Source organism: Phacochoerus africanus, chromosome 1 (assembly GCF_016906955.1).
Source record: "Phacochoerus africanus isolate WHEZ1 chromosome 1, ROS_Pafr_v1, whole genome shotgun sequence".
Classification (NCBI taxonomy): Eukaryota; Metazoa; Chordata; class Mammalia; order Artiodactyla; family Suidae; genus Phacochoerus; species Phacochoerus africanus.
The window spans coordinates 279,807,238-279,832,147 of NC_062544.1; the positions used below are offsets into that span (position 1 = coordinate 279,807,238).

Consider the following 24,910-nt stretch of genomic DNA (forward strand, 5'->3'; position numbering starts at 1 on the left):
AAGAAAACACTGACTGAGCCACAGAAGGCACCCACCTCCTGACCTCACATGTTGACTTGGAGAAAGGAGAGTCAAGGTGACAGCTTAGCCCAATGTGCCTGGGAAAAGCTGAGTCACAATGAGATCACAGCTCTCCATAAATCCAAAAGTCACTAATCAAACTCACTCGAATCAAATGCACCTGGGTTACACTAAAGAAGGTGGCTAGGAGTGTTCTAATTGCTTGTCCACACCATGACACCCTTTGGCGATTTGTATTCAGTTGAACTTCGTGAGAACAGAGATTTCACCGGAAGGAAAAAAAATTACACACACACACACACACACACACACACCTAACCTCCTTGGATAAACCTAAAATGCACACACTTCGCACCCATAGTAGTTATGTGAAATGAATAAAAACCTTCTAAGAGGCTTGGCACACAGTGAGAGTTTCATACACATTCTCTCCCACATGGGGGCGCCCTGGGAATTCCACAGAGCTAGGTAACCTGCCCACACCTGCAAAGTTGCTCACGGGACCACTTTTCTCTCATTCCCTCTCTTGAGTATCTCTCAAACGGGAATCTCTGTCCTAAGATCCAATTACCGTGTCGAAATAATTTCAGTGTATTCAAGGAAAAATCAAACACCCTCATTTTGCAGCGGCTCACGGGCGCACGCCCAAGAAAATTACTCAGCACTTGTTTTTCTCCTTTTGGGTTCTCCTACAATAGTTTCTTCAATCCAACTGCAGTGACTCTCTAGACCCTATCGACCCATCACCGTCCGGTTTTGCTTTGCAGGAACAACTTCACCCCGCGGATCAACGTTTGGCTTAGAGGCGGGATCAAAGGAGGTCGCAGCGCTGGGAGGGGGGCGGACCGGGGAATGGGGCGTTACGAAACCTTCAGGAACAGCGGCCCCTCCTAGGAGGGGAGGAACCGAGGACCAGAGCCTCATTCTCTGCAAGTCACAGCACTGGATCCTAGAACACAGTTCTTCCTGGCTTCTCTGACTGTTGGCAGAGCCTCCGAAACGCGCGGAACCGGTGGCCCACAGCCCAGTCAGCTCTCCACCAAAGGGTCCCGCTCGCCCCACACCCGGCCATGTCGTCCTACACCCGCGTGGCGTTGGTGACTGGCGCCAACAAGGGCATCGGCTTCGCCATCGCGCGTGATCTGTGCCGGCAGTTCTCGGGGGATGTGGTGCTCACCTCGCGGGACGCTGCTCGGGGCCGGGCGGCGGTGCAGCAGCTGCAGGCCGAGGGCCTGAGCCCGCGTTTCCACCAGCTGGACATCGACGACCTGCAGAGCATCCGCGCCCTGCGCGACTTCCTGCGCAAGGAGTATGGGGGACTCAACGTGCTGGTCAACAACGCGGGCATCGCTTTCAAGAGTAGGTGAGGGGGTGGGAGGTTCCCGGGCTCGTCCAGGGTGCGGGACAGCGAGCGGCAGGCGCCCCCCACACGTCCACTTGATTGATCGGGAAAGGCAGCGCCCGCCGCTCGGGACGCGCTCAGGTCTCGCCTCGCGCGGCGGTTTTTCGTTTTCCACGGAGTCTCTGGAGCTGTTCGTTTAGCACAAGACCCGCCCGGGTGCCTGGCACAGCGCGCCCCGCCCGCGCGCCGGCCTGTGCGGGCCTGTGCGCGCCAGTGAGCAACCCAGGGCCCTCCCAGGACCGTCAGCTGCTGAGGTTTGCAAGAGAATCTGTCTCCTGGGAGGGAGCCACGCCCTGCCAAGCTCATCAGTTTTCTAATGCAAGAAACATTTTCTCAGAGAAGGGTCTCCAAGCTCCAAGCTTGCCGGGCTTTCGCTTTCCATGAAAAGGCGCATTCATAGATATCGGGCGGCATCTGCTCCAGACAGGAAGTGAATCTCGGAGACACGATTAGCGCGCACTTGCAAGTTAGTGGACTTAAGTCTGTTTAATCGAGAGCTTTGATAGGCTCTAGCACAAAGGAAGCGAGCATGGTTCCCACCCCCCAGAGAACCTAGGTTTGTTATCAAACATATAAGCGTGGTCTTAAGTAGCATCTTCCGGGGGGGAGGGGGCGGGAATCAAAGAAGTTACTACTCCAATAGGAAAGTTATTGATCTTCCATGCGCTGCGGATAGAAATGAACAGGCCAGTGTTGCATGCAAACCTACTGCGGAAGGGAAATCTAACAGGCAGAACCCAAGAAAATGAAACATTGCGAAGTGTTAAATCTTCATCCGCTTGGCCTTGGGCTTCGCAAGTGCGGTCCACCGGCAACTCAGTCTGCGGGATTTCTAGACGCGAGGGCAGGAGGTAGCCAACACCCACCTGGAGCCGATAGCGGATAAATAGCCAGCTTCCCCCACCACCGGGGAACGCTGACCTCAGCTGGAAGCTCTCGCCCCTCAGCGTGTGGGCGGTCGACCAGCAGCACCTGCGACCCTAAGCGCTCACTGAAATCGCAGACTCTCCAGCCTCGCCCTACACTTGATGAATTATAATTTGCATTTTAACAGAATTCTCCTGGTGCCTCCTCTGCCCGTTCGAGATTGAGCAGCAGTGATCAAAGCCAAGAGTTCTCGAAGTGTGGCTCGAGGACCAGTGGCTGTGGCATCACCTGGGAACTCGTTAGAAACGTGCTTTCTGGAGCCCCACGCCAGATCTTCTTGGTCCTAAACTCGGGGGTCGGGAACCAGACGGCTGTGTTTTAAGAGGCCCTTGAATTTTTTTGCTTTTTATGGCCGCACACGGGGCATATGGAGGTTCCCAGGCTAGGGGAGGTCCAATCGGAGCTACAGCTGCCGGTCGCCGCAAGCACAGCAACAGGATCCGAGCCGCATCTGAGATGTACACCACAGCTCTCCGCAACGCTGGATCCTTAACCCACAAGCGAGGGCAAGGAGTGAACCCCCATCCTCGTGGTTGCTAGTCGGATTCCTTTCCACTGTGCCACTACCAGAAAGCCAACCCTTGAAATTACTTTAAAGTTAGCTTGTTTTGCCTTCGTTAGAGATAATATCCACTTTATCTTATGAATTTCGAGGGTGGGGGGTGATGCATGACCTTTTTTTTTGTTTGTTTCCTTCTCTTTTTGAAAGTTGATGATCCAACGCCCTTTGACATTCAAGCTGAGATGACGCTGAAGACAAACTTTTTTGGCACAAGAAATGTCTGCATCGAATTACTGCCGATCATAAAACCTCATGGTAAGTCCAGCTTTGTGGACTGTCCAGTTTTGCCTCCCCTCAGTAAGGAGTCAGCCACAGGGCTGTCCCTCGGGAATCACCCAGGGCTGCTGTTTCTCTGTGGAGGAAACACAGATAGCTCTATTTTGTCAGAGTATCTCATAGCTCCTCACTGGGATAGTTTAGCTTTATTGAAAGGTACCTATGATACCTGGAGATGCTCTAGGGTCCCATGTCGTGAACTCAACTCTAGAATGATAAGGTGAAATTTCCCCTGGGGCTCAGCAGGTTGAGAACCTGACATAGTGCATGTGAGGATGCGGATTGGATCCCTCGCCTCACTAAGTGGGTTAAGGATCCAGGATGGTCCCAAGCATGGGTCGCAGATGCAGCTCAGATCCGCTGTGGTTATGGTTGTGGTGTAGGCCAGCAGCTGCGGTTCTGATTCATCCGCTAGCGTGGAAACTTCCATATGCTACTGGTGAGCAGTAAAAAAGAAAAAAAAAATGTTAAAGTGTTGCAATCCCAAAAGGCCTTTCGCCTTTGAGCAGTTCAGCCCTTCTTAGCTCCTCACCGAGCTCACCTGGGCCCTGGGGAAAGGGTCTGTTCAAGTATTTCTACGAATTTTCCTAGAGTCCTTTCATCTTGTACCAATCTTTGTAAAGCTGATTCATAACATCCAAAAGAAATTGTTTTTTATTAAGAAATATCTTGCCTACACCTTCAAGTATTTGATAAATAACTTTTATTACTTCTCCCACAAATACTTATTGAGCACCTGCCAAAACCTAGGCCTTGTGCGGGTGCCCGGGATGCAGTGGTGACATTGTGGGCACGGACAGTCCTGTCCATGGAGCGCTGAGTCCCCTGGGGGAGACCATTGCTGTGCTGACAAAGAATCCTCAGTGTAAGTTACAAGTGTGCTCCAGGCAGGGAGGGAAGGCTTGCTCCCAAGAGGATCTTCTCTCCCAAGAAGTCAACTGTGATTCTTCGGAAGAACTCTGTGGTTCTTACTAGAAATGTGCTTTTCTTAACATTTTAAATAAAGTTGATCTCTAAGGCAAAAATACTTAAATCTAAAAAGATGCATAGGAGCTCCCATCGTGGCACACCAGAAACAAATCCAACTAGGAACCATGAGGTTGCGGGTTCACTCAGTGGCCTCACTCAGTGGGCTGGGGATCTGGCGTTGTAGCGAGCTGCGGTGTAGGTAGCCGGCGGCTACAGTTCCAATGAGACCCCTACCCTGGGAATCTCTATATGCTGTGGGTACAGCCCTAAAAAAACTAAATAAATAAATAAAAGATGCATAGTGGGAGTTCCCTTCATGGCTCACTGGTAATGAGCCCGACTAGTATTCATGAGGATGTGGGTTCAATCCCTGACGTTGCTCTGAGCTGTGATATAGGTCGCAGATGTGGCTAGCATCCCGAATGGCTGTGGCTGTGGTGCAGGCCAGCAGCTACAGCTCTGATTCGACCCCTAGGCTGGAAACTTCCATGTACCATAGCTGTGGCCCTGAAAAAATAAAGTAAAATGATGCAGTGAGAGTTCCACCCATCTGCACATTCCCAGCCTCTACTGGTAATTCCCTGTACTGGCTTCTTAGTGGGATGAGGTCATTGCAAATCCACCGGTACAGTTGCAGGTACTGGTTCAAGGATGCCTTGGGACCAGGGGCAATGGAGTTGGTGAGTGCCCAGGGTTAAGGGGATAGAGGTTTGGGGGTTCGTTTTTGTTTTCTTTTTATGGCTGCACCTGAGGCATACCAAAGTTGCCATGCTAGGGGTCAAATCAGAGCTGCAGCTGCCAGCCTACACCACAAACCGCAGCAACACTGGATCCGAACCACATCTGCAACCTACACTGCAGGCTGCAGTAACACCGGATACTTAACCTGCTGATCAAGGCCAGGGATTGAACCTGAAATGTCACAGACACTATGTTGAGTCAGGAACAACAGAAACTCTGGGAATGGACTTTTTAAATGCAAATCTAAGCATAAATAAATGTGTTTTTTATTTTACTTTTATTTTACTTCCTTTACCAAGTATCAGGAAGCTTTCTCCCTGTGGATTTTAGAATCCTAGAATTTGAAAGCTGCAAGATGTTGAAGAAAATGTGCATTGCTACACCTTCACTTTATTATTATTTTTGTTTGTTTTTTGGGGCCGCGGCATATAGAGGTTCCCAGGCTAGGGGTCTAATCGGAGCTGTAGGCACCGGCCTATGCCACAGCCACAGCAATGCCAGATCCGAGCCCCATCTTCGATCTACACCACAGCTCACGGCAGCACCGGATCCTTAACCCACTGAGAGAGGCCAGGGATCGAACCCGCAACTTCATGGTTCCTAGTTGGATTTGTTTCTGCTGCACCACGATGGGAACTCCCCTATACCTTCACTTTATAGAGAAGAAAATTGAGGCCCAGAGAAGGGAACACAGCCAGGTAGCAGTGGCACTGGAAACCACATCCAGTTTCCTAACTTCACCCCTCAATCGAATCAGGATAATTAGTTCCAGTGAGGAAAGGATTCAAGTGATGATGAAACCAAGCCATTTTGAAAAATTAAAGAAGGCTTTGGGGAGGGTGGGACTCAGGGATCAACCCAGAGCCAGTGAATTACTGTCCATAACTGGTTTTCTGTAACAGTCTTTCCCAAAGGGGGAATCTGGTTTGCAACATGGTGAGGATACCGACGACTTTTCAATAAACCTCATGTTTACCTGGAGGGCAAAACACTGAGCATTATTGCCCGTCACTTTCTCCCCACACAAAACGGATGTTTTGTTTTGTTTTGTTTTGTCTTTTTGCCCCAAACTGATTTTAAAATCCACTCTTTATTTTATTTAGTTTTATAATATCACTTTAAAGAAAGTTATCTTTATCCAATCTCTTGGGATAGACCATGAGTGGAAGACAACGTAAGAAAAGGAATGTATATATTTGTATGACTGTACATATATATGTACTTTGCTGTACAGTAGAAATTGGCACATTATAAATCAACTATTATTAAAAAATTAAAAAGTAAAAATAAATTTGGAGTTCCCGTTGTGGCTCAGTGGGTTAAGAACTCAACATAGTGTTTGTGAGGATGTGGGTTCGTTCCCAGGCTTAGCTCAGTGAGTTGAGGATCCAGGGTTGCCTCAGGTTTCGGCACAGGTCACAAATTTGGCTCAGATCCTGTGTGGCTGTGACTGTGGTAAAGGCCTCAGCTGCAGCTCCAATTCGACCCCTACTCGGGAACTTCCATATGCTGCAGGTGTGGCAGTAAAAAGAAATAAAAAGAATTTGAAAAGTTATCCTACTTGCTTATTGGTTCAAGATTGAGTGTATAAGAAGGAGTTCCCAGTTGTGATGTAGCGAAAACGAATCCAACTAGGAACCATGTGGTTGTGGGTTTGCTCCCTGGCCTTGCTCAGTGGGTTAAGGATCTGGCATTGCTGTGAGCTGTGGTGTAGGTCGCAGACATGGCTTGGATCTTGCATTGCTGTGGCTGTGGTGTAGGTGGACAGCTGTAGCTCTAATTGGAACCCTAGCCTGGGAACCTCCATATGCCAGAGGTGCAGTCCTAAAAAGCAAAAAAAAAAAAAAAAAAAAAGACTGAATAAGTTAGGTTAGTCAACTGTTGAGCCACTAGGGGGCGCCACCTGCACATTCTTTCCAGAATGTGGTAGTGGTTATGGACCAGGGGACCACCTGGACCTCAGCAAAGAGTGGTGGAGATGGTGTGAGCTCAGCACTTCTCAGGGCTGATTAGACCTACTTAGCTGTTGCAGCGTCACTCTTTGGCCTCTCCCCCGGAGTGTTCCTGAGGTCAAAGAGGACGCCTCCTCCTCTTAGGAGGTTTTTTTGATCTCCACTGAAGGCCTAGAGTAGCTCCTGTATTTTGCTTTTGTTTTCTTTCTTCCTTTCCCTTTTGAATTTAATTCCTTGTAGCAGCCAAGTGATTGAGAACAAAGCTATTTAGAAAGTAATGAAGATGGCAACATTGCTGAAGCAGATTCCGGGCCAAAATGTTGACATGAATCTAATATTTTAAAAAAAAAAAAACCGTGCCAATCCAAATTGGGAACAATACTACAAAATAATGACTCAGAATCTTTAAAAAATCACTGTCAACTGCTCTCGATTAAAAGAGACTACAGAGGACAACTAATTGCAATCCAGGATCCCACACTGGGCCCTGGATGAAAACAAAAAACCTATAAAGGAAGATTATTGAGACAACTGGGGACATTGGAATAGGGACTTTTTTTTTTTTTACTTTTTAAAAAGCTTATTGAAATAAGTATAGTTGATTCACAGTGTTGTGTTAATTTTTGATATATAGCAAAGTGACTCAGTTTTATATACATACTCTTTTCCATTATGGTTTATCCCAGAATATGAAATATAGTTCCCCTGTACTATATAGTAGGATCTTGTTGTTTATCCAGTCTATACATAATAGCTTGCACCTGCTAATCCCAAACTCCCACCACATCCCTCCCTGTCCCCCTTGGCAACCACAAGACTGTTCTCTGTTGGACTATACTTTAGATAATAGTTGGGGGGGGTATTGTTGTTTTATTTTTGTTTGTTTGTTGCTTTTTAGGGCCACGCCCACAGCATATGAATGTTCCCAGGCTAGGGGTCAAATCGGAGCTGCAGCTGCCAGCCTACTCCAAAGCTACTGCAACTTGGGATCCCAGCCTCCTCTGCAGCCTATACCACAGCTTGAGGCATCGCTGGATCCTTAACCCACTGAGTGAAGCCAGGGATCAAACCCACATCCTCATGGATACCAGTCAGGTTCGTTCCTGCTGAGCCACAGCAGGAACTCTTAGGTAACAGTGTTATACCATGACAAATGTCTTGAGTGTGGTCACATTTGTGGTTATGGAAGAGAATGCCCTTACTTATATATACTATGGTGTTTTGTTTTGGGGTTTTGGGTTGTGTTTTTTTGTTTGGGTTTTTTGTTTGTTTTTTTTTGCTTTTTAGGGCCACACCCGAGACATATGGAAGTTCCCAGGCTAGGGGTCGAATCGGAGCTAGAGCTACTAGCCAACACCACAGCCACAGCAACATGGGATCCAAGCTACATCTGTGACCTACGCCACAGCTCATGGCAACGCCGGATCCTTAACCCACTGAGCGAGGCCAGGGCTCCAACCCATATCCTCATGGATCCTAGTTGGGTTTGTTAAGCACTGAGCCACGAAGGGAACTCCCTCCTGTCTACTATGGTGTTTAAGGGGAAGATTTACAATACTGTCTACCCCTAAGAGAAAGAAAGCAAATGTGGCAAGATGTCCACAATTGGTAGAACTCAGCTGAAGGACACGGGTGTTTATTAAACTATTCTTGCAAATTTCTGTAGGTTGCAAAATTTTCAGTTAAAAGTTAGGAAAGAAATTTGTGTTACCAGAGAGAGAGAGAGAGAGAGTGAGAAGGAAGGAAAGAAAATACTGAAGAGTCTTGGGTACCTGGGGTCTACATGAAAGGCTTGTGTGCAAGGACCGAGTGAGGCATCTCCATATGAGGCTGGGCCCACAACAGTATCCAGTAGGTGTGTGTCCCCCTAAATGTGTACCCCTGGGGAAGGCCACTCAGAAAATCAAACAAAATCCAGTTGTCCTATCGGATGCAGAGAATATGGATTCAGGATAAAATGTGAGAAAAGAATCCCCCCACATGTGATGCTTTTTGAGTTGGACAAAATGTGTAAATTCACACTTCCTGGATTTCCACCAATGTTTCAAACTGTTTTATAGTTTGGGGCCTGCATATTTAATGGGCAGATCTGCCTCTTTAGTGGCTGTGAATCATGGTTAAAGTCAAGATGAACTCATTAACTAATTATGTTTCTTTGTTAACTATGGGCTAGAAAAGCAATGAGCAGAGCTCCCTGGTGGTCTAGTGGTTAGGACTCAGCACTTTCACCTCTGTGGCCTGGGTTCAATCCCTGGTCTTGGAACTGAGATCCCACATCAAGCTGCTATACACTGTGGCCAAAAAAAAAAAAAAAAAAAAAAACCAAACAAACAAACAATGAGAATGAAAACCAGGATGGAGAACCAACCTGTTCCACATGTCACAGTATCCATGATTAAGGATGAACAGGGCCATCCCAAGGGATCACCTGACCCCGATTTTGGCACCCAGTGACACAGAGGTGGCCCCATCGCCCTAGGAAATTGTGCAGATCGATAGGGAGCTTTAATCTAAAGGTGAAGGGGCCTTCCCCAGGAAAGCAAGTTCACAAGCACCTAGAGTGTATGTGCAGGGGAGGGGGTGTGTCACAAAACTACCTGCTGATTCTGCTAGAGACCTACCTCCTGCTCACCTAATGGGGAATCACTGCCCTTTAGCACCTGTTAATGATGGAAATGTGTCCTTTGGGGAGAACAAGAGACAAAAAGTTAAACCCCACCACTGGAGTTCCCACTGTGGCACAGCGGAAACAAATCCAACTAAGAACCATGTGGTTGCGGGTTCGATCCCTGGCCTTGTTCAGTGGGTTAAGGATCCGGTGTTGCCGTGAGCTGTGGTGTAGTTTGCAGACACGGCTCGGATCTGGCGTTGTTGTGGCTCTGGCGTAGGCTTGGCAGCTACAGCTCTGATCAGACCCCTAGCCTGGGAACCTCCATATGCTGCGGGTACAGTCCTAAAAAGACGAAAACAAAAAAACAAACAAACAAACAAAAACAAAAAACCCACTGGTGCCTTCTTGAGTCATTTTTGAATGACTTTTTGGAGGGTTTTTTGGGTTTTTTTTTTTTTTTCTACAGCATATAGAAGTTCCCAGGGTCAAGTCAGAGCTGCAGCTGCAGCGTACACCACAGCCACAGCAACACTGGATTCAAGCTGCATTGGCAACCTACTCTGCAGCTTATGGCAATACTGGATCCTTAACCCACTGAACAAGACCAGGGGTGGAACCTGCATCCTAATAGACGTCAGTCCTTAACCCACAGAGCCACAATGGGAACTCCTTGGGTTTTGTTTTGTTTTGTTTTGTTTTTAATATGCCTTCTGGAGTCATTTTTTAAATCAGGAATTAAACCTTCCGCATGAGTCAACCACATGTTTGTCAGTCATCAACCCATGACCGTTTATTTGTGACCTGCTTCCACACTTGTGTCATTTGGTTTCAGGCAGAGTGGTGAATATCAGTAGCTTGCTGGGTTCCAAAGCCCTTGAAAACTGCAGCGAGGATCTGCAGGAGAAGTTCCGGTGTGAGGCACTCACAGAGGAAGACCTGGTGGACCTCATGAAAAAGTTTGTGGAGGATGCAAAAAATGAGGTGCATGAGAGGGAAGGCTGGCCCAGCTCGGCTTATGGGGTGTCCAAACTGGGGGTCACCGTCTTATCAAGAATTCTGGCCCAGCGTCTGGATGAGAAGAGAAAAGCGGACAGGATTCTGCTGAACGCCTGCTGCCCTGGGTGGGTGAAGACGGACATGACGGGGGGACAGGGCTTCGAGACTGTGGAGGAGGGGGCTGTCACTCCTGTCTACCTGGCCCTCCTGCCTCCGGATGCCACCGAGCCTCAGGGCCAGCTGGTCCGTGACAAAGTCATCCAAAACTGGTGAACGTCTGCTTTGGCACTTGATGCTTAATAAATGGGGAATGAATGAATGCAATTTGGCTGCTGTGGTCAGATTTTATTTCCGTCCGAAGGGAGCATCACGTAGAATCTCTCTGTGCGGAATGGTCTTGTTCTGGAATCAAGATGAGCAATTTTGCTCTGCCCAGACTCTATCCTGAGAGGGAGATGTACCTAGTCCAGTGGTTTGCAAATACTAGAGGGCATCAGGAGTTTATGTCGTGGCTCAGCAGGCTAAGAACCTGATTAGTATCCATGAGGATGCGGGTTCGATCCCTGGCCTCACTCAGTGGGTTAAGGGCCTGGCATTGCCATGAGCTGTGGTGTGAATCACAGAAGCAACTTGAATTCTGCATTGCCATGGCTGTGGTGTAGGCCTCAGCTGCAGCTCTGATTTGACCCCTAGCCTGGGAACTTCCACATGCTGTATGTGTGGCCCTTAACAAAAAAAAAAAAAAAAGAAAGAAAAGAAAGAAGGCATCACATTCACCTGGAGGGTGTGTTAAACCATTGCCCAGAATTGGGGCCCAAGAGTGTGCATTTCTAACAAATTCCCAGGGGCTGCTGGCACTTAGAAAACCACTAGTCTAGTGAGAGGTCTCAGGGCTGTGAAGCAGGTCCCAGCCATGTTCCAGCTGTCCCTTGTTTTTTCTCAGTTGTCAACACTATAAGGATGACAATTTATCCTGTTCCTTTTTTTCAGCCATGCCCATGGCATGCAAAATTTCCCAGGCCAGGGATGGAGTCTACACCACAGCAGTGACACAGGCTGCTGCAGTGACAATGCCAGATCCTTAACCTGCTGCAACGCAAGAGAACTCCTCCATTGATTTTCTTGTGTTTGAGTACATTTAAAGTGGATCTCACCCTTATGAAGTGGTATGGCTTGAAGAACTTGGGAAGAATGTCCTTGTTTTCTTGGGTCATGGTCCCTTCCATACTGGGTTTTCCATTTGGAATTTGCATTGTGCTCTACCCAGAGGGTTTTTGAGGTTGCCCTGCCGCTCTTTCCATCTTATTCCTGCCTGAGCAACCTTGTCCAGATCGCCTCTTTGCTCTGATATATGCAGATATTTTCTCCTTAACCTATTCTTCATCCTTCTGAGCCACAGCTGGGGGTGCTTTTTCAGATGCCTCCCTGAGCCTTATCTGTAGTCTTGCTGACAAGAGGCAACTTCTCTGCTTTCAAATAGAATTGGTTTTGCAACTAGCCTCCTGGGTTCGGGTTATCCCCTGAGGAAAAAAGACTTGGATAAGTTCTCTTGTGCCAGATCTGGTGTTGTCACTGCTGTGGCTCAGGTCATTACTGTGGCACAGGTTCAATCCCTGGCCTGGGAAATTCCACATGTCAAGGGCATGGCCAAACAAAACAAAACAAAACAAAAACAAAAACAAAAAACTTGGATGCAAAAGGATCTTAAGGAAAAGAAGAAATACACTTGCAAAGAAAGTTTGCTTGAGTTCCCCTTGTGGCTCAGCAACATAGTATCTGAATTGTACAAAATAGTGTGGGTAAAGATGCAGGTTCCATCCTGGGCCTCATTCATTGAGTTAAGGATTCCTTGTTGCCACAGGCTCTGGCATAAGCCAACAGCTGCAGCTCCAATTTCACCCCTACCCTGGGAACTCCCCATGTAGCAGGTGCACTGATAAAAAAAAAAATAAAGTTTGCAGGGAAGACTTCAGAAGGAATGGCCAGTCAAACAACAAGAATGCAACAGGTGCACCATCCACAAAACACAAAATACAAAGGAAAGAAACACAAATTTACCAAGTTTGTGGTGGGTCCACAGCAGGAAACAGCAACCTTGTGACTTGATTGCGATCATAAACCTCAATCTCCTGACAATGGCATTGCAGAAATAAGGGATAATTCTGTTTTCCTTTTGGGGATCAGCAAAGTATGGAAAAGCTCAAGGTTTCATTTACTTAGGGGACCAGGACAATGCAGCTGACACTGGTATTTCTGGTCTATGACAGAGTGCAAGGTATTTATTTTTTTCTACTCTCTGACTTGCAATGGCAGTATGGCCCAGGGTCCGTTTGGCTCTCACACCCTCATGTCACTCTTCCATCCACTTTGGGTAGAGGGAAATCTGAATCCCACCCAGAATGATTTCACTTCCTTTAGCCAATCTCCATGTTGCCTGCTTAAAGCCAGCATGCTCTTACATTCGTCTTGGACCACAGCTCCTAAGACATTTTAATGACTTGTCTGGTTCCAAAAACATTTTAATGGCTTTCAGTAAGTTTCCTAAATACCTTTCACACTCTGGACTTCTTCCAGACTCTTGCCAAAGATGGGCGGAAGCACAGAGACTGTGGAGAAATTTCAAGTTCTGCCTGGTGGAGTCATAAACAGGAAATGCATGAGAAAACAGGCCAGTCCCTTTCATTCCTTCATTTTTTTTGTCTCTAGCTATATCCCACCTTGACACTCTTTGGATCAGCACGTAGTCCATTTAGAAGACCCTTAACTGAAACCTGTTGATCAGAAGGGCATTTCTCATTTTTGTGGAAAGGTCATAGGGGGCCCTTATTGGGTGGTCTGGCCGGCACCTCTTCCCAAGAACTATCTACTACCCCCACCCAGCCCTGCTTATTCCCTATGTTTACAGCTGTGGCAGCCCCAAGGTGACATTGTCCCCTGTTGACTGCCAGTGGTAGACACTTCCGCTGGACAGGACCAGCTGGGCTGGATCAGGGAACGCTCAGAGCTGCTACTGTGAGCAGCCACATCTCACTCTATGCAGCCCAAGCAGCAGAGGGAACCAGGCACAGCCAGAGAGGGAAGCAACTGACTCACTCTCAAGAGAGGCAGCTAGAGAACAGCCCAAAGAGAGACCACCCCTTGCCAGGGTGGTGTCCATTCCCCAGCCTCAGATCATCCCTGAGGTCCCAGGATCTAAGAGATGTTACAAGATATTCCTGTATCCCTTTTCCTTAAGCTAGTTGGAAGTGGCTTGTCGTATTTTGCAACCAAAAAGAATCTAATAGAAGTGCATAAAAATGTTCCATAGTATGCTCTAAAGGGGAAAAAAAAAACAAAACAGTCTTGGAATCAGGAGAAAAAAGAAAACATGAATTGAGAACCCATGGCATTTCAGGCTATGTTATCATGCTTAATCGTTTCTCAATATTGTTTTACATAAGTCTCACATCAGTCCTTTAAGATAGGTTTTTTGTTTTTTGTTTTTGTTTTTGTTTTTTTTGCCATGCAGAGTTTCCCAGGACAGGGATCAAACCTGTGCTACAGTAGTGACAGTGCCACTGAGCCACAAGGAAACTCCTGAGACAGGTATTAAAGTCATTTTTCTTTCTTTCTGTTTTTTAGAGCTGTACATGCAGCATACAGAAGTTCCCAGGCTAGGGGTCGAATGGGAGCTACACCACAGCTCAAGGCAATGCTGGATCCTTAACCCACTGAGCAAGGCCAGGGATCGAAGCCACGTCCTCATGGATATTAGTCCAATTCATTACCACTGAGCCACAACAGGAATTCCCAAAATTCATTTTTCACATGAGGAAAATAAAAGCTTGGAGAGGCTGATTAACTTGCCCAAGACGATACAGCTAAGAGCCAAGAGTCAGGGTTGTATCCAGGACCGTCTGACTGCAAAATTCTTGGTGCCCAGCTCTTGGAACATCTAGCTTCACTACTATGAGTCTGCAGACCACAAGCGACTCTCCTGGTGTAAAAATTAAGGGAGATGCTTTAGTGAATCTAAGAGATTTGTAAGCTATATGGTTATTTGATCTCCAAACCAGAGATCTCTATGTAAATTATTCCAGAAAGTGAATAAAGGTAGTATGGTTTTAAAGTGGTATATTTTACATGGATTATCTCCCATAATGTGTTTTTTTAGGCACCAAATGGGGCCAGTGATCCTGTCTACATCAGCTTCTCTGCGATACTTTTCTAGGTTGACACCTGTGGGAAACCCACACACAGCATTGGCTTTAGACCCAGCCCTAAGACTTCTCCCTCCCCTACTGACCTGCAATAGGATTGGGATAGCCCAAGAGCCTGAACAGTGACACGGTGTGGAGATGAAACAGGTGATAATGACTCTGCTGACAGAGGTTTACTTGTTACGGCAAGTCAACCACAAAGTGGGCACAGAGTCAAATACAAGACAACAAAAGACGTCTAACCACAAGGATGGAGAAGAGATGAGCTTAGAGGGTCACCATTGTTGGCACACAGAAATTCAACATGCACTTACCTACCAATCTCCCCAGTAGGTGGACCATTCATATGGAGGTTTCCAAGCTAGGGTCCAATCAGAACTTTAGCCACCAGCCTACACCAGGGCCACAGCAATTCAGGATCTGAGCCTCGTCTGTGACCTACACCACAGCTCATGGGAATGTGGGATCCTTAACCCACTGAGCAAGGCCAGGGATCCAGCCTGCCCTCATGGTTCCTAGTCGATCGTTGCCGCTGCGCCACGATGGGAACTCCCCCATTTCCTCTGATTTATAATGCCTTCTTTATTGCTCAAAGGGGTAACGTTCTGATTTAAATTACATCTGAAGTGCCCTAATTAGTTTGAGTATTATTTCGCAAGGAACCTACTCGATTCACATGTCTTAAACACAGCTCGGGAGATCAAGGGTGACTAGAAAACTTGGCCAAAGTAAACAGATTTCTCGTAAGAAAAAACTTTCAGATCTTAGTGTTGTACATTTACTGTCAACCCTAATTATAAACAGAGTTGTTCTTTAAAGGGTTTACAGTACCTTTATTTGTCAAAGTTCATTTCAATTAACCTCCCACACACCTGGTGTTCTTTACCACTAAGGAACCTAACCACAAGGCACATTACATATATTATTTTATATAAATGCATTACAACACAGTTGTACATGGTGACTTTGGCACAGACTGCTTCTCTCTTCTTCATGGTCAGTACAAGAATTTTTTTTTTTTTTGCCTCACTGATAATATATGGCAGTTCCTCGGCCAGGGATCTAACCCAAGCTGCAGCTGTGGCAATGCCAGGTCCTTTAACCCACTGCACCACAGGGGAAGCTCCTAAGTAGATTTTTTAATCTCTATTAGTTCAATGCAGTGGTGGGATTTGAGGAACCTCAAAAAAAAAAAAGGAAGAAACACCTGTTTGTCAACTTTGTTTTTGTAAAAATGGAGCTTATCACATCTTCATTAGGAAATCAACTTTCATGAAATTCTTTTTCCTGCCAAATTCTCAGTCCTTCAAGCAGTTTTCATCTGTTTCTACTTTAAGACCATCCCTAAAAATTGACCATTGGAGGGCATCTGGGACACTCGTCATATGCCAAATGGATGGAGACGGAATCAGAATCAGAAGCCCGGCTGCAGAGTTCCCACTGTGACACAGTGGGTTTGAGGTAGGAGGTAGATGACCCCTAGACTAAGTCTTAACAGCTGGGACGTGTTAGGCTGAGGAAACCGGACCTTACTTCTCTTTGACACGTTAAGGAGAAAGTTAATGGCAGGAGCTGAGCTCTGCTGGAGTAAAAAGATAAGATGACCACATCAATCACTCCGGGGGTCAAGGAGACCCAACTACACATGCACCAAAAGACTCCCGGGGCCAAAAAGGGAGGGGTTGCTAGGCCACAATATGTCCTGATAACTGTCCCATCACCCTTTGCTCTGGAATCCATCTTGGCCACAAGATGCTCACACATATCCGGGAGGGGCCTGGGTCTGGTCAGGTGTGAGAAATAAAACAAGATAATTGGCTAAAGGAAAACAAAGACCTGGAAGAACTGTCCTATATAAATGGCTGAAGTCACCTCCCTGGCGTGCTCCTCATTCAGCGGGACACTTACAGCCGCACTCCTCCTTTGAGTGTGTATTACTGCTTTGCTTTTGCCTTAGGTAAATAGACTACTTCTCTGTATGCTCTCCCACATGTTGTACTGTGTTTCTAACAATAAATTCTATACCTGTTTTTATGGTCTTTGCCTCCTCGAAACATTCTTGCTTTCAACAGGAGGCAAGAATCAAGGCAATTCTGCTTTTAGTCTCTGACTAGTCTAGTGGCTAGGATTTGTGGTGTTCATCCAGGCTGCCTAGGTTCAATTCCTGAGCAGAGAGTTAAGATCTTGCTTCAAAGCATCACTCACTGCTCTCTCTCTGAAATCAGGTTAAGGATATGGCATTTCTATAGTGCTCAGATTCAATCCCTGGCCCCAGAACTTGCATACATCACCAGTGCAGCCATAAATAAATAAAAGCGGCAGCAGCAGCAGCCTGATTGGGCCAGAGGTTCAACATCCCAAACTATTCGAATATTCTTGGTGTTTTGGGGGAAGCGATAGATCCTCTTGGGGATTTGATACGAACTGTATACTCTTTCTCCAGAAATACACACTTACACTAAATATTCTACACAATTTCAACATGTTTATGGACACCCTATGCTCACCACCCTCAACTCTTTCATGGATGGCCTAGCATTCACGAACCCCAGACTAGATCTGAAAATTCCTAAGGAATGGTGAGGGGTTAAACTGTCAGAGGCCGCTTGGAGAAATCACAACCTCAACCAACAGATGGCACTGCTTTGGTTGGCTGAGAGCCCCAGCAGGTGCAAGCAGGATATCAGGTGAACTTTGTCTGATTCCTGTCATCAAGGTGCATCTTGCTCTGCAGCAGTCAGGCCAGGTTCGGTCTGGACTGTCCAGATCCAAAGGCTCTTGAGGATGAGAGGAAGAGGTTAGAGCTTATCCGAAAATAGAAATCCCATTTAGACTTGATGCGAGTCTCTTTTCTGAGCCAGAGCCCACATAGCTAAACTCTTTCGTCTGATGCCAAGGGTCAGAAAAGTGTGGCCCGTGCGGCTGAGGCACCTTAGCCAGGGTCCCTAAACCTGCTGTGGTCAGAGCTTGTATGGAAGGGTTCGTTCCGCTACCTCCCCGAGGGTTTGGGTGTGGTCCCCATGTCCCAGTGCCACAAGCCCCATCTTTCTTGAGTCCAACGGCTGTCTTTGTAACTCCAAACCTCTCCTTGGGCAGGCCGATTCACTGACCGATGTCCCTTTCTATTTGGGTGTATGAGATTGGAGGGGTGAAGAAAGGCCCAGGTGAGGGGCGGAGCCATCCTGCCCACCTGTGTTAGACCTTCCCAGGAGCAGACCCGTGGCGAGGGCGGGACCTAGCTGTTTAGGCAGTGAGCGGCGCCCACTGAGGGAAAGCGGCGGAAGGGTGGGGTAGAAGCCTGACGCTGGGGAGTGGGCACCTAGGACCCTCCCCCGCGCGCTGAGGACGCGCCCCCAGGGCCCGCCCCGCCTGCCTAGGTACCGTCTTCTGGTCCCGCCCCCAAGTCAAGGGCCCGCCTCCCGGCCCTGCCCCGAGCGTCGAGGATGCGCCCTCGGCCCTGCCCTACGCACTGAGGGTTCTCCCTTGGCCCCGCCCCCGTGCGCCGAGGACGCGCCTCCCAGGTCTGCCCAGTCGGGCCTGCAGAGGACCCCCTCCCTTGGCCCCGCCCCCATGAGCCGAGGGTCTGCCTCTCGACCCAGCCCTCACAGGCCCCGCCCTCACAGGCCACGCCCCACGCGCCAAGAGCCCGCCCTTGGCCCCGCCCCCACGCGCCGAAGATCCGCCTCCCAGCCCGCCCAGTGTCCTGGAGCCGCGGCGGCTGGGGCTCCGACGCGGCGCTTCCTCCGCGGTCTCGGCTCTTCGCCGTGCCGCAGCTGCCCACGGCTCTACCAGTCGCTTGCAGGTCGGCTCTTCCGCGCCTCCCTTCGGCGAGCCCGCCGAGAAAGGCCGCCACCCCCGGTAAGTCGGGCCCGCGCCCTCGGCCGCCAGGCGAAGCCGAGGGAACTGGGGCGTCTCCTCCTGCGGGCCCGCGAGCGTCAGGGACGTTTCCCCCGGGTGCACAGGGTTCGGGCAGCGCGGTGAGGCGGTCTTGGCGTGCAGGTGGTTCCCCCCCGAGCACTGCCCGGATCCGCGGCGCACACTGCTGCAGTGCGGGGGCTGCCCTAACGAGGCCCCGAGTGGGCGTGGGCTCCGGCCCAGGACCCCCAAGGGGCAGCCCGGGAGGCTGAATGGGGTCCCCTGCCAGTTCCCTGGCTCCCCGAGGCGAAGGAAGAGCGGCCGGGCCGACGCGGCCTCTCCTCTGGCAGGTGGAGGTCAGGTGGGTCACCGCCTTCCCGCTTCTCACCTCAGCGGCGGATGTTGAAGCTGCGGCTTTGTTTGCCCGCGGTCCTGTTGGGGAACAGGTTTGGGGATCGAGACCTTTATAAGATAATGGCTTTTCTGTTAAGGGACCACCTCCCACCCCCCACCCCGAGTCTTCCAGACCGTCCCCAGAAGGGATTCGAGCCGCAGTGCGCGCTCTGCCTGCCCGCCTGGCCCCTGCGTCTTGCAGGATTGCAGGCTGCTGCCGCCCTGGCTGGTCCTTGAGCACCTCACCGCAGCTGCTTATGAAGGCTGTTACCCGCAGGTGTTTCCTTAACCTGGGACAGCTGTCCTACGGTGGGAGAACCTTTGTAGGATTTTTTTGGTAAGCCAGTGGAGGCGCTCCTCTCCCCCCAAATCTTGCCCCCATTCGTGTCTTACATTTTTTTCCACTACAATTTAATTACCACCCTGAAAGACCCGACTCAAAATAATATGCCCTAGAGTTGATTAAGCCAATTGCAGATGAGCCTTTCTGTGCTGGAGACTAAGGATCATTATCTATTGATAAGTGTCCCCAATTGTGGAGAGTGACTGTTTGACAGTTTTTTGTGTTTTCATCTAACTCAGAAATGGTCTTTCACGCAAACATCTTTTAAATTAACTTGTGTTGGATCTAGCTGGTTGGCTTTTCACTCGAATATGTTTCTCTAAGAAATTAAGAATGGTTAAGGGGAGCCATTTCCTGCTGACATTTGCCTTTTTCGGGCGGATACATATGCTCTGATAGGCTTGTTTATACTACTCTTCCCCTGTGTATCTAATTGTTACCAGGCTGTAGAATTCTTATCAGTTTTACTGAGCTATTGAACCTCTCACAGAAAAGATATCCAGAATAGATTGCAAAATTATTGTCAAAAGAGCTCTGTAAGGGCTGCACTATTAATTTACCTGTAGGGTAATATAGGTGAGGCTGTACACCTACTCAGTTGTGCCACCTGGCTGAGCCAGAATCCTATTTCTGCCAGTTGCTTGCTGTGTGACCCCTGGCAGTTTTCTGATTCCCAGTACCCTCATTTGGAGGCTGATAACACCGATCTCTTAGGACTTGTGTGGTGCATGAGAGAAATACATGCATAAGTGATGGATTCGCCAAGCCTACCGGAAAACTTGCTCAGTAGCATAGTATCGAGTGCCCTGTATTTAGAAATAGAATATCTTGCCTGGTTGCCACAGACTTCAACGTAGGTCACAGATGCAGTTTGGATCCTGTGGCATAGGCCGGCAGCTGCAGCTCTGTTTTGACCCCTAGCCCAGGAACTTCCATATGCTGCAGGTGTGGCCCTATAAAGAAAAGAAAAGAGGAGTTCCCATCGTGGCGCAGTGAAAATGAATCTGACTAGGAACCATGAGGTTGAGGGTTCGATCCCTGGCCTCCCTCAGTGGGTTAAAGATCCGGCGTTGCCATGAGCTGTGGTGTAGGTCACAGATGAGGCTTGGATCTGGCATTGCTGTGGCCCTGGCGGAGGCCAGCAGCAACAGCTCCAATTAGACCCCTAGCCTGGGAACCTCCATATGCTGCGGATGCAGCCCTAAAAGGACAAAAGACAAAAAAAAGAGAAAAGAGAGCTTGCTTGAATGACTCTTTCCAAACTTCTCTCCTGTGCTGTAATAGGGAATAGTATTGTCTTCTTCCATCCCATAGTAACCCTGAACTGCTCATTACCTGCTCTTACCTGGCTGACACTTTCCTTGCTATGAGCAGTGGTGTCCCTTCGCCACCCCACCTCCTAAACACACGTGCTATCACTGACCAGGCTCTATTCCTGTTAAGAAGCATCCACACCTGTGGACTTTGAGGACTTCTCTGCTGGCAGTTGGGCTTCCTCGGCCCTTCTTGCCAGCATCCCTCTGTTACATCAGCCCGCCCTCCGTCACTGTGTGTGCCACATTAAATCAGAATTGTGTTTGGAGATGTCCCCTTTTATAGGCTCTGAGCTGTGAGACCGGACCCCTGCCTTGTTCATGCATCTTTCCCCAGACTCCTGCTACAGCGAGCAGACTGTGTGGAGTGTTGCAGAGACATGGGGTTTCAGAACTGTACATTTCCTGGCATTAAGAACAATTACGGACTGTGGGGATGTCCTAAATTCTGTCTTTACTTGGCAAAATCAGTATTCTCTAAAGTGTGAAAGCTGTTATTTCAGAAAAGGGGATGGGCCTTTCCGCAAGTGAGCAGGCAGTCTTATTCTGTGGGTGCATTGCAGACTACAGTGTATTTTTGCAGCAAGGCCCAGCACATGCAAAGGCTCTGTGGTAGCATAGCGTGAGCCTGTCTTAGGACAAGCAGAGTGCCTTGAGGAGAGAGGCAGGTGGCGCCTTGCAGGCCATGAGTGGATTGGGGATGGGGGCCGTGTGGACTCACTGTAGATTTAAGGGGAAGAGTTTAAACACGGTGGAAAAGTGTTTTAAGGGGACTCGGAAAGCTGTGTGAAAGTACATTGGAGAGGGGCAGGAGTGAAGGAGACCCCTTAGGAAGTGTCTGCAAGCTTGCAGGAGAAAGGTGGTTTGTACAGGGCAGAGTCCACAGGTATTTTGGCAGAAGGGCCACCACGACTCGAGAGTGGCAGGTGAAGGGAAGGAAGAGGCCAGGATGATGGCAAAAGTCTCATAGGTGGCGGGGCCGCTCTCTGAGGAAAGGAGAACCAGAGAAGGAGCATGTCGAGCAGAGAGAATCAAGGGTCATGGGTTTTTTTGAGTTCCGTGGTGGCGCAGCTGGTTAAGGACCCAGTGTTGTCACTGCTGTGCTGCCGGTTCGATCCCTGGCCTGAAATATCCACCTGCCATGGGTGCAGGCAAAAAAAAAAAAAAAAAAGTAGAGGATTTTTTTCTTTTTTTTTTTTTTTTGCCTTTTAGGGCTGCACCCATAGCATGTGGAGGTTCCCAAGCTAGGGGTCCAATCGAAGATGTAGCTGCCAGCCTACACCACAGCAATGCCAGATGCTCATGGCAATGCCAGATCCTTAACCACTGAGCAAAGCCAGGGATCAAACCCGAATCCTCATGGATCCTAGTTGGGTAGTTGGGTTCATTAACCACTGAGCTATGAAGGGAACTCCAGAAGAGGGTTTTTTTTTTTTTTTCCTGTCTTTTTGCCTTTTCTAGGGCCGCTCCTGCAGCATATGGAGGTTCCCAGGCTAGGGGTCTAATCAGAGCTGTAGACGCTGGCCTATGCCAGAGCCACAGCAACTCGGGATCCGAGCTGCATCTGTGACCTACAACACGGCTCATGGCAACACGGGATCCTTAACCCACTGAGCAAGGCCAGGGATCCAACCCGCAACCTCATGGTTCCTAGTCGGATTTGTTAACCACTGCGCCACAACGGGAACTCCAGAAGAGGATTTTTTTTTAAAGTATTATTGACGTATAACTTACAGATCATAAAATCTATTCAAGTATACTGTTCAGTGAGTTTTGGTAAGTATACAGAGATGTGCAGCCATCGCCATAATCCAGTATTAGCAGCTTTCCGTGACTGCCCCCCTGCCCCAAAGATCCCTTGTGTCCATTTGCAGTTACTGTCTGTTCCTGCTCCCCAGCCTAGGCACTCACGAATACGCCTGCCACCTCTTCAGACTGGCCTGTTCTGCATATTTAATATAAATGGTGTTATACAACATATGCCCTGTTATGATGAGCTTCTCCCACTAAGCTTGTGTTTTCCAGCTTCATTCAAATTGTAGCACATTCAGGACTTTGTTCCTTGTCGTTGTTGGTAGCACCATCCTAGGCTGGGCCACATTTTGTTGCTGGACACTCGAGAGTCTCGTTTGGGATGCCCCCGGTTTGAGGTACTTGGGCCTAATCCAGGTAGTGAAGTCAAGGAGATGCATGCATGAGTTTGGGCCTTGGAGGGGGAGGTTGGGGCGGTAATAAATCTATCGTCATCAGCGTGAAGATGGTATTTATAAGTTACAGGAATGGGAGATACATCACTGAGGGGGAGGAGGGAGAGGAAGAAGGACATGGAGAGTGAGCCCAAGCTTGGTGCCCAGGATGAATGACCAGCATTTGGAAATCATGAACACAAGGATGAGGAGTTCCCGTCATGGCGCAGTGGTTAACAAATCCAACTAGGAACCATGAGGTTGAGGGTTCGATCCCTCGCCTTGCTCAGGGGTTAAGGATCCGGCGTTGCCGTGAGCTGTGGTGTAGGTCACAGACACGGCTCGGATCCCGAGTTGCTGAGGCTCTGGTATAGGCTGGTGGCTACAGCTCTGATTCGACCCCTAGCCTGCAAACCCCCGTATGCCACGGGAGCAGCCCAAGAAATGGCAAAAAGACCAAAAAAAAAAAAAAAAAGAAGGATGAGCCTGCAGAGAAAGCACAGCAGAGGTATCAGTAGGAACCAGCCTAGGCGCATGGGCCAGAGGAGTGTGGGCTGACAGGCAGTTTCTAGAAGGAAGTGGTCAGCGGCATGGTCCTCTTGAGATGAATGAGGAAGCAGAGCCCACCGACGTTGGCCACTTGAAGCTTGTGTTGGCCTTGAGAAGCCCGGAGTGAGCTCAGAGTGATCAGAAAGCCAATTTGGCGACATCATGGAAGTCTTGCAACGTTGCCGTGGCCAATAAATGAGAATCAGGCTTAAGGATTATGTTGTCCCTCAGCTGAGTTTCTTCTATGATATTTGCCTTTTTATTGGATGGCAGCATGCAACTTGGTTGGCAAACTAACTCCAGTTCAGTGGATTTAATCATATTGCCATTGCTCTATCCCTTGATTCAGCTTCCTACTAGAGGAATATTACTTAGGCTCATGAATCAATCAGGATTGTGTTGGGTTGTGAGTAACAGAAAACTTGATTGCACAACAGCTTCAACAAATTAGCTTTTATGTGCAGAAAACAGTAAGTCCAGAGGCAGAGCATCCAGAGTTGGTTTAAAAAGCCATTCTGGACCCTAGCCCCTCTTTCCATTTATGTGCAGAGTCGTGCACATAAAAAATTAGAGTCATGCACATAAAAAAATTAGAAAGCAGAGCATCCAGAGTTGGCTTAAAAAGCCATTCCAGACCCCAGCCCCTCTTTCCACTTATGTGCAGAGTCATGCCCTAAAGGTGGCTCTTTCCTCTTGGCTGTAAAGATGTGGCTTCAGCTCCAACATCAAACCTTTCTTCCAGGCAGAAAGAAGGAGAAGAGTAAGGGATAAAAGACCAGAGGAGTCCCCACCACTAGCTTCCACTGGCACGTCATTGTGCAGTGCTGTCACATGGTCACCTAGCTGCAGGGGAGACCGGGAACTGTAGTGCTGCCCTGTGCAGAATGAGGGTTCCCTTAGTGTGGACAAGGGAGCACTTTAAATGGACCTTAATCAGACATAGACTAAAGGGAGACGAATGGGAGCCCTAAGGCACCACTTTTGAGAAAACATCGGAGTATGGAGCTTGGTGACAGGTCAAGGAAATGACCTTTCCTCATCTTGTGGAATGCTCTTCAGAGCTACAACCTGTTTGAATAGATGGACTGGTTGACCGTCAGATTTTTTTTTTAGGGCCACACTTGCGGCCTATGGAGGTTCCCACGCTAGGGGTCCAATCGGAGCTGCAGCTACCAGCCTACACTACAGCAGCTCAGGATCCGAGCCATGTCTGTGACCTCTACAACAGCTCATGGCAATCCAGATCCTTAACTCACTTAGCAAGAGCAGGATTAAATCTGCAATCTCATGGTTCCTAGTCGGCTTCGTTTCCACTGCTCCATGAAGGAAAGTCCAGATTTTTTTTTTTTTTAATGAAGGCATACAAAAAAAAAAAAAAAAAAAAAACTTTAGGCATGCATTTCTTTATGTTAGAATGCATAAATGATGGATGTTTTCCCAAAGGCAAATTTGCAGCATCTCTTGTTTCCTTTTGTCACATCGGGGATGAAAAGAAAAGGAAATGGTCGCTTTGGCATTGGGATCAGGCAGTGGATGTCTCAGGCTTTGCAGTAACTGCAGTGGTTCATATATAATGAATGCATCTAACCACAGAACAAAATAAAAGAATCCATCA

At 48.4% G+C, this 24,910-nt stretch overlaps 2 protein-coding genes across 3 annotated transcripts in view; both read left to right on the forward strand.

The window, feature by feature from the left end:
* Positions 1-884: 884 nt before the first annotated feature.
* LOC125135762 (carbonyl reductase [NADPH] 3) lies at positions 885-10,781 on the forward strand. Its single transcript, XM_047796166.1, has 3 exons — positions 885-1,380; positions 3,060-3,167; positions 10,294-10,781. The coding sequence occupies exons 1-3, from the start codon at positions 1,092-1,094 to the stop codon at positions 10,728-10,730; spliced, it is 834 nt and encodes a 277-aa protein (XP_047652122.1). The 5' UTR covers positions 885-1,091; the 3' UTR covers positions 10,731-10,781.
* Positions 10,782-18,360: 7,579 nt separating this feature from the next.
* The window catches only part of DOP1B (DOP1 leucine zipper like protein B), a 133,871-nt gene continuing 127,321 nt past the window's right edge, over positions 18,361-24,910 (forward strand). For both annotated transcript variants that reach the window (XM_047796175.1, XM_047796183.1), the window contains exon 1: positions 18,361-18,514. The gene's annotated coding sequence lies outside the window, so the exon portion shown is untranslated. The remainder of the gene's footprint in view (positions 18,515-24,910) is intronic.

Bases quoted from the DNA above. Each gene is read 5' to 3' on its own strand.
- LOC125135762 (XM_047796166.1), top strand. From the start codon at position 1,092: ATGTCGTCCTACACCCGCGTGGCGTTGGTGACTGGCGCCAACAAGGGC. The intron at 1,381-3,059 runs GTAGGTGAGGGG...TCTTTTTGAAAG, and splicing joins CGCGGGCATCGCTTTCAAGA to TTGATGATCCAACGCCCTTT. The intron at 3,168-10,293 runs GTAAGTCCAGCT...ATTTGGTTTCAG, and splicing joins GCCGATCATAAAACCTCATG to GCAGAGTGGTGAATATCAGT.